Source organism: Quercus robur, chromosome 8, assembly GCF_932294415.1.
Source record: "Quercus robur chromosome 8, dhQueRobu3.1, whole genome shotgun sequence".
Lineage (NCBI taxonomy): Eukaryota > Viridiplantae > Streptophyta > Magnoliopsida > Fagales > Fagaceae > Quercus > Quercus robur.
Window position 1 is genome coordinate 23,521,709 of NC_065541.1, and position 8,487 is coordinate 23,530,195.

The 8,487-nt window shown below is 40.3% G+C and overlaps 2 protein-coding genes across 2 annotated transcripts; both read left to right on the forward strand.

The window, feature by feature from the left end:
* Positions 1–1,659: 1,659 nt before the first annotated feature.
* Positions 1,660–4,010, forward strand: LOC126696061 (uncharacterized). The gene is made up of 2 exons (XM_050392845.1): positions 1,660–3,930; positions 4,005–4,010. The coding sequence occupies exons 1-2, from the start codon at positions 1,660–1,662 to the stop codon at positions 4,008–4,010; spliced, it is 2,277 nt and encodes a 758-aa protein (XP_050248802.1).
* Positions 4,011–6,293: 2,283 nt separating this feature from the next.
* Positions 6,294–8,150, forward strand: LOC126696062 (B3 domain-containing protein At4g01580-like). Its single transcript, XM_050392846.1, has 4 exons — positions 6,294–6,395; positions 7,054–7,408; positions 7,506–7,633; positions 7,869–8,150. Exons 1-4 carry the CDS (start codon positions 6,294–6,296, stop codon positions 8,148–8,150), a joined length of 867 nt encoding a protein of 288 aa, XP_050248803.1.
* The last annotated feature ends 337 nt before the right edge of the window (positions 8,151–8,487 follow it).

Here is an 8,487-nt window from a genome sequence, read left to right on the forward strand (position 1 = left end):
CTTGTCTACTCGCATCTAGCCAACTGTCGTATATGCCTGGAACACGACCGTTAAACACAACATAGGTTCGTCCCATCCTGCTCTACAAAAACGCAATGGTGGGAACTCTTTGCACTAGAATAACATGGCTGCACCTTCTAACGTGTGAAGTGAGCTTTTGTAGTGGAAATGGGGCCACAACTCGATTCCATAGAAATCGAGTTATAGCATGCGGAGTTACATGTAACTCGACTTCTCATTAACCGAGTTTCTGAAATGCCGTCATTTCAATACGTCTTGTCAACAGTAACTCGATTTATGTGGTATCGAGTTTTATATAAAATCGATGTACTTAATATCGAGTCATGTTGTCCCCCTCCCCACATTTCAGAATCCATGCACGTGTCTGGCTCTATCTGTGTTGAAAACCTTCACTGTCTGGTCTCTGAAAAAGAAAGCCTATGAGGTGAACAAAGTTTGCTAACTCTTCTGCCATTTTCCTTGTCATTATTGCATCCTCACCAGGCGTGCTGTTGCTGTGGTCCCCTTCTTCTTTGTTCTGGCACATCTTCCCTGACAGGTATATATTCACTTACATAACTACTTATAAATGGATTGACTTACATAACTACTTAAGGGTTTGGATTGCTTTCTACAACTGTCTTATTCTGACATTATGTGTGTGTATATATATACATAAAGAAAACATTGTATAGATATATGTATATATAGACAAACGTACTTACCCATATAATAAGATGTATATGTGGCATTCCCAAATATATGTATATATATATACACACACATACACACACACACACATATAAGGGGAAATATATATATATATACATGTATGTATGTATGTATATGCAAATATATGTAAATATAAACAAAGCTACCTACCCATATATGATCACATGTATATATATATATATATATACACACACACACATGTATAGGTATGTTTACATATAATGTATGTGCTTAGGGCACCAATTTTTTGAAACATTTTTGTTAGGAATTGCAAAAACTGTTAGTGCATTGAAAATCCTGCAAAAAATTGTCCAAGAAACGATTAATTATTGTGTGCTCTTATGACTTATGTGAGAATAATCTTATATGTGTGTATGTGTGTGTGATAGTGACATTGTATACATATTGTTCCTAAATATGTCGAGTTTTATATAGTAATGTATATAATACTTTTTTTTGAGAACTCTTTTGGGAAATATGTATATAATCATTCTAAATAAACATATATATAAACAAACATTGTACGGTGAATTCATATGATGACATATGCATTCATTCGTAACTACACACTAATGATGTGTAATGTATACTGAGGTTTAAATTGTATGGCTCTTTCAGTTCTGAAAGTCTTTGCTGTGTGGGTTCTGAAAAAGAAAGCCTGCGAGGTGAACAAGTTTTGCTGACCATGTTTGCATTTTCCTACTCCATATTGCATCCTTACCAAGCGAGTTTACAAACACCCTAATTCTTTGTTGTGGCACGTCTCCCCTAAAAGGCCAATGTTTGTGTTCAAACGAATCAAGTGTGTACACCTATAATTAGGATAGCATCATAGTGCATCTGTAAAAGAGTAATTACTGTTGCATTAACATAACCCCCTATCTTCTGCATGATAACCACAATTAATTGTCCTTATCCAGGTCTGCCATGGGTCGTCACTGCTTCTACGTTTACTATGATGGGGAACAGTATTTCCATGACTTGCATGGGCTGTCCTATAAAGGCGAGTCAGTGAAGCAGAAGTTCATTGAGTTGAAATGGGGAACACACTTGAGAAAAATGCACCGGAAGATAATGGAAGCTCTACGGTTGGACAAGGAGTCACATAAGATATCCATTGTGTACCGTGCCCCCCAGATACTTGTGAGTACTCAGGTTGTCTACAACTCAAATCTGTTGGGTTGCGATGCTGACGTGGACATGATGTGGGCAGTGATTAAGCGGACCCCCCAGTTCATAGCGTCTGACTTGTATGTAACTGTTGAGGCTGTTGGGTTCCATGGTAGTGTAAGTTCACAGCATGCCAGTGGGGTGGAAGAGCCACACTCATTGTCGGTTGACGTGCATCCTCCCTTTGCCTATGCCACGCCTTTCCCCTACAATAATCAACCATGTGCAATAGATCATTTGGACAACACCGAAGTGGTGGGCGCCACCAATACACATGATGTGGGAGGGTCTACTCACACATATGAGCATGTCCAAGCTGATATGGACGGGGGAATTGATATTGATGCCAGCCGAGATGTGTATGAAGAGTTCATTGATACAGATGGACCAGTGGACGACGCGGAGGTCTTAGATGTACCACTGATTGAAAATAACGAGGAAGATTGCCTTACAACAGTTCCTATCCCAGAATGGTTCACATCAAACACATGGGACAATATTAATGACCCATCACCTGCATTGGGTACAGGACATCTTACAAGTTGGCATAAAGATGACCACCCAGCAAGGGGGATGCTATTCAAGAATAAAGCCTCTGTTCAATATGTGTTGACCCTCTACTCTGTGGAGCATAACAAGCAATACAAGGTCATCAAGTCTGACACCAATAGGCTGGTAGTGCGGTGTAAGAATGAGGCATGTCTGTGGTCAATTCGGGCCAATTGCAGCAAGAAGCACGGGATGTGGGTTATCAGTACATGTAAGGGTCCCCATAGTTGCTCATCCCTCCAGCTACCAACTGATGGGCGGATGATGGATTCAAAGTTCATCTCCATTGCACTTGAGAAGTATGTACGGGAAGACCTAACCCGAAAGGTAAGGGACTTGCGTAGTATGTTGCATGCAAGGCATGGGCATGATGTAACTATGTACAATGTTTGGGAAGCCAAACAGAAGGCAGTTGCACGTATTTACGGGGATTTTGACGAGTCGTACGCAGAATTGCCACGATTTCTAGCTGCATTGTCTGATGCAGATCCGGATATTGTGACCACACTAAAGTGTGACCCCAATGTCCCGGGGACTTGTATATTCAACTCCGCGTTTTGGGCTTTCGGTCCGTGTATTAGAGGGTTTAGGCATTGCAGGCCGGTGATAAGCATAGATGCAACGCACCTTTATGGCAAGTACAAAGGAAAGCTGTTGATAGCAATGGCAACAGATGGTAACAACGAGGTTTATCCACTCGCATTTGCCGTTGTCGAAAGCGAGAGCACGGAGACATGGGGATGGTTCTTGGCATGCCTGTTGACCTATGTTACAGACCGCACCAATTTGTGTATAATATCCGACAGGCATCGTGGGATACAATCATGCTTCGATGACACCACTAGGGGCTACTTGCAACCGCCCTTAACCCATCACCGGTATTGCCTCCGCCATTTAGTAAGCAATGTTAACACTAACTTCAATAGTGTGGCCTTGAAGAACTTGGTATGGAACGCAGCAACTGCGAATCAAGTTAGGAAGTTTGAGAACACCATGGATTGCATCAAGAATGTCAACCCGGCTGCGTACGACTATCTTAAGGAGGTAAATCAAGAAAAGTGGACACTTGTACACGACCATGGGCACCGATATGGGGCAATGACAACCAACCTGTCAGAGTGCTTCAATGGGGTACTTAAGGGCGCACGTAGCTTGCCCATAACTGCAATGGTGAAGTTTACATTTTACAAGGTGAACTCATACTTTGACGAACGTCGAAACAAAACCCTAGAGAAGTTGGAAGAGGGGCAAGTGTGGTGCAAATATGCCTATGACAAGTTCGAGGAAAATCAAGAGAAGGCGAAGCTCCATATTGTTAGAAGGATGAGTGCGCAACAACGGTTATATACAGTGGAGACACAGTCTTCACTGTTGAACACTGGCGGGGGAGATCACACCCATAGGGTTTCCCTCATAGACATGACATGCACGTGCGGCAAATGGGAAGCAAACAAGATCCCTTGTTCCCACTTGATAGCAGTTTGTGCCAAACACAACCATGATGCCACTGAGTATATGGATCATTTCTACCGCCTTGAAGAACACTATCACAGCTATGAGCCTATATTCCAACCACTAAAAGATAGGTTAGAATGGCCGGAGCCAGCAGAAAGGAGAACCGTAATGCCAAACCAGCGGTTGATCCGTGAAAAAGGTCGGCCCAAGTCCACGAGAATCCGCAATGAGATGGATGACGAGGATAGGGAGTTGCCAACCTCATTGTGGATTGAGAATGGACCAAAGTTGAAGTGTGGGTTGTGTCGCCAAGAGGGTCATAACCGTCGTACATGTCCAACTCGAAATGTGGCTTCAACAAGCCATGGTGCTATGTAGCAGGTAAGAATTACAAATCTTAGTAACAAGGGGGTATCATAAGTTATTCTTCTTTACATGTTTAGATATTACATTATATGAGTTATAATTAAGATGTGGGCAGTAATTTGTAGTATTCTTTCAATCTTATTGTTTGTGGTGTACATATTCTAGTATTCATGAGGTCTCTATTTCCCTAACTGTATATGTTTTGCTGCAGATTTGTATTCAATCCGCAAGGTGTAACTGTAGATGCTCCTCATTTAAGCAGGCAAGCTTGAATGCTCTTCTATATTTGTCAATTCAATTTATTGATTACCATGGGTTGTATACTAATTTCTGTGTTGGCTACTCCTCAGAAAGGAGGCAACTTCTGAAAAGAACAAAAAGAAGGTGTCACTCAAATGCTATGACTCCATGTTTGCCTAAAACCATTGTTGGCGGATGCTGTCCAAGTTTCAACTTACAATTGCTATGACTGTTTAAAATGCAGAAATGGAACTTTTTATTTTTGTACATCAACTGATTAAAGCTTTAGAGGCTCTTTACTTACAAATAAGCTTGTATATATGGATGATTTTTTCATTCGCGTAATGCAAATGGGGGAATGTTACTGATGGATGTGGTTGGTTATGATTTGTATGGATGACTTGTTGTTCACAGCATGGTTGTCAGCAGGTCCACTTTAACCATGAATAAGCACGTTACTGAATGCGTGTGAACAGTGCAAGTAGCAAGCAAAACTACAAGTAGAAAGGTTATACTAAATGAAACTCGATTTTCTAGATAACGAGTTACGTTGCAGTCCATTTTCAACCCCCTACGACTGTATCCACTCTCAATTGTCAAGTATCTGAGTTACTCGATTTCTAGATATCCGAGTTACCTTCAACATAACTCGATTTATAGGGTACCGAGTTACGTTGGAGATTCCTCTTGGACTGTATCTGGACCAGTCCAAATATCTGGGCTGGTGTAGGAAGCCCAGTCAACTTAACTCGATTTCATCCTTACCGAGTTATGTTGAGAGTAACTCGATATATATAGAATCGAGATACGTTGAAGACCGTTGTCTCCACTTAGATTCCTCTTGGACTGCCTCTGGCACCAGTCCAAATATCTGGGCTGGAAGCCCAGTGAACTTAACTCGATTTCATCCTTACCGAGTTATGTCGAGAGTAACTCGATATATATAGAATCGAGATACGTTGAAGACCGTTGTCTCCACTTAGATTCCTCTTGGACTGCCTCTGGACCAGTCCAACTATCTGGGCTGGCTCAGGAAGCCCAGTCAACTTAACTCGATTTCGTCGTAACCGAGTTATGTTGAGAGTAACTCGATCTATATAGAATCGAGATACGTTGAAGGCCGTTGTCTCCACTTAGATTCCTCTTGGACTGCCTCTGGACCAGTCCAACTATCTGGGCTGGCTCAGGAAGGCCAGTCAACTTAACTCGATTTCGTCGTAACCGAGTTATGTTGAGAGTAACTCGATCTATATAGAATCGAGATACGTTGAAGGCCGTTGTCTCCACTTAGATTCCTCTTGGACTGCCTCTGGACCAGTCCAACTATCTGGGCTGGCTCAGGAAGCCCAGTCAACGTAACTCGATTTAGTGGTTACCGAGTTCTGTTGAGAGGAACTCGATATATTTAGAATCGAGATACGTTGAAGACCGTTGTCTACAATTGTTGCCGAGTTATTCCCAATTTCCCATGTAACTTAACTCGATTTCTTTATAAGCGAGTTAGTCCCATATAACTCGATTTCTTGGATATCGAGTAATTCTACTTTAACCTGATGTTCAGGATATCGAGTTACTTCAAATGGACTTCCAAACCACCACACACAACATGGATTCCTCTGAGATACACTGCGCACAGCATGGACTCCTTTTAGTCCCAGTACACATAACTCGATTTCTAAATAGTCGGGTTATGTGTATGACCAACCCACTATTTAGTGCTCAAACGTACGAAGCAGCAACTGTTCAACTTCTTCTCAGCGAAAGTTTGGAGAACCAGAACAATGGCTTCTCAATGGCGGAGAGACAACGACGATGGTCCTGCTGATCGGTCCCCACACTTTTTCAAGATTATTCTGCAGAATGCTGTTCAGGAAGGAAAGCTTGTAAGTATGCTCAAATTTATAAATTCTATCATTGTCTGAAAATCATATGCTAATACACTTCGAACACTTCATCTTCTTTATTTGTGATTGTTGAAATATGTACATTTGTTACATGTAGTCAGAAAAACTTTCATTTTGCAATACGTAGGTTACACTTTAAGAAGAACACAGTCACATAACAGAGTACTTTTGCATCGTACAAGTAGATATGAACAAAAAATGGAACAGGGATATAAGCGCATGGTAGAGATTGAGGAAAAATATGAAGGAAATTCACAGTTTAATATATATTCTTTTGCAGTGGACCTGTCAAATGTACAACATTTCCCCAAAATTTTTTACATTTCAACAACAACAGAGAAATGTAAAAGTGTAGAGGTTGATGGTTATTTTGGTTATAAGATTAGGTTGTATAAATTGGTTTCAAAATTCATAAGAGTTGTTACTGTTATAGCTATTAAATATAACGTCAATATGTTGCAGGATTACATTTTATTTTGTTTGATTTTCTTTTCTTTTTTGTGTGGGGGTGGGGGGCTGTAACTAAGAAGTATAAGAGGGTCATTCAAACTTTTATTTTCTAGCATTGTGTATAAGGATTGATTGCATGTGTTTATTTCCCTAGCCTGCATTTATGTTATGGAGATTCTTTTTACAGCGGATTCCAGATAAGTTCGTGCAGAAATTTGGAGTGGACCTGTCAGATATGGCCTTTCTCACTATTCCAAATGGTAGAAAATGGAAAGTCAAGTTGGCACAACATGCTGGGGGGGTTTGGTTTCAAAATGGTTGGTCCGAATTTGCAAGCTCTCATGGTGTAGCCGTGGGGCACTTGCTGGTTTTCAAATATGAAGGAAATTCACAGTTTCATGTACTCATATTTGATGCCACTGCAACAGAAATAGACTATACTTTAGACGACGAACAACATGTACATCATAGGATCGAAGATGATGAGAGTGATGACAGCTCTGTTGAAATCATCAAACACTTTTATAGGGGAGAGGGTTCAGGTTTGAATGTTACACTTTTGTAAGCAACTGCTTGATTTGTTTAGCTTCTGCTCTATTAATTTTATGTGCATGACTTCGTATTTTCAACTTCTTTCAGGATCAGCCCATCCTAAGAAAGACGGTGGTGTAGCTAAAAATCTTGTTATAGCCAATGCTTTTAAATCAGAAAATCCCCTTTTCACTGTTACCATGCGTCCATCCTACATTAATGGCAAGGATCGTGCGGTAAGCTTTTAGCTTCAGTAAAATGGAATATTTTTGTAATTTAGAAATGCAACTCCCATTAACTGTCATTTTTCATAGATCAATTAGAAAGATTGTCACACTAGATACTTGTGGCTGGACATTTTGTTGGTAATGATTTGTTCTTATTTGTGTTTTTAGGTGAAAAGATGTAGATCAATTAGATACTTGTTGCTGGAATATATTTGTTAAATATCTATTATTGTTCCTTGTACAGAGTTTACCCCAACACATTATCAACTACTTACCAAGAGACGGGTTTACCAAGGACTACACCAAAGCAAGTATACTCCCTGTCAAGCTCCAGATTGTGGACCGATTATGGCCTGTGAAGCTATACATTTATGAACGAAGTGGGGGTTCATCATGTGTCGTATCAGCTGGTTGGTCTGCGTTTGTGAGGGAAAATAGTTTGCAAGTAGGAGATGTTTGCGTATTTGAGCTGATTATGAGGGACGGTGTTGTGTTAAACGTCCACATTTTCAAGTGCCAAGACTAAGTGGTTAGGGTGGATGCAAAGTGATGATAATATTATGTGATGTTTAGAGTGTGTTTACTTTGCAACTTTACTATTCATCCCTATTTTGTTCATCCCAGTTTGCAAGTTTATTGATTGGGTACTTTTGTGATGTTTAGAGTTTCACTCTTGGGAAATTTTTAATTACTATGATGAACTTTCATATGTATTTTAAAATGAATGTGATGCTGTATTTTTTTCTACGGTTTTGTTTGGATTTTGGCATTTTTTGCATGGCGACTCTTGGATTTTATTTTAGGGGGGTCAACATTGTTATTGCTATAGGATTTTGTTCTTTTCAGATGACATTGTTGTATGT

Coding starts and splice junctions, on each gene's coding strand:
- LOC126696061 (XM_050392845.1), top strand. CDS start 1,660: ATGGGTCGTCACTGCTTCTACGTTTACTATGATGGGGAACAGTATTTC.
- LOC126696062 (XM_050392846.1), top strand. CDS start 6,294: ATGGCTTCTCAATGGCGGAGAGACAACGACGATGGTCCTGCTGATCGG. Junction 6,396..7,053: donor CTGTTCAGGAAGGAAAGCTT/GTAAGTATGCTC, acceptor TTCTTTTTACAG/CGGATTCCAGATAAGTTCGT. Junction 7,634..7,868: donor TTAATGGCAAGGATCGTGCG/GTAAGCTTTTAG, acceptor TTCCTTGTACAG/AGTTTACCCCAACACATTAT.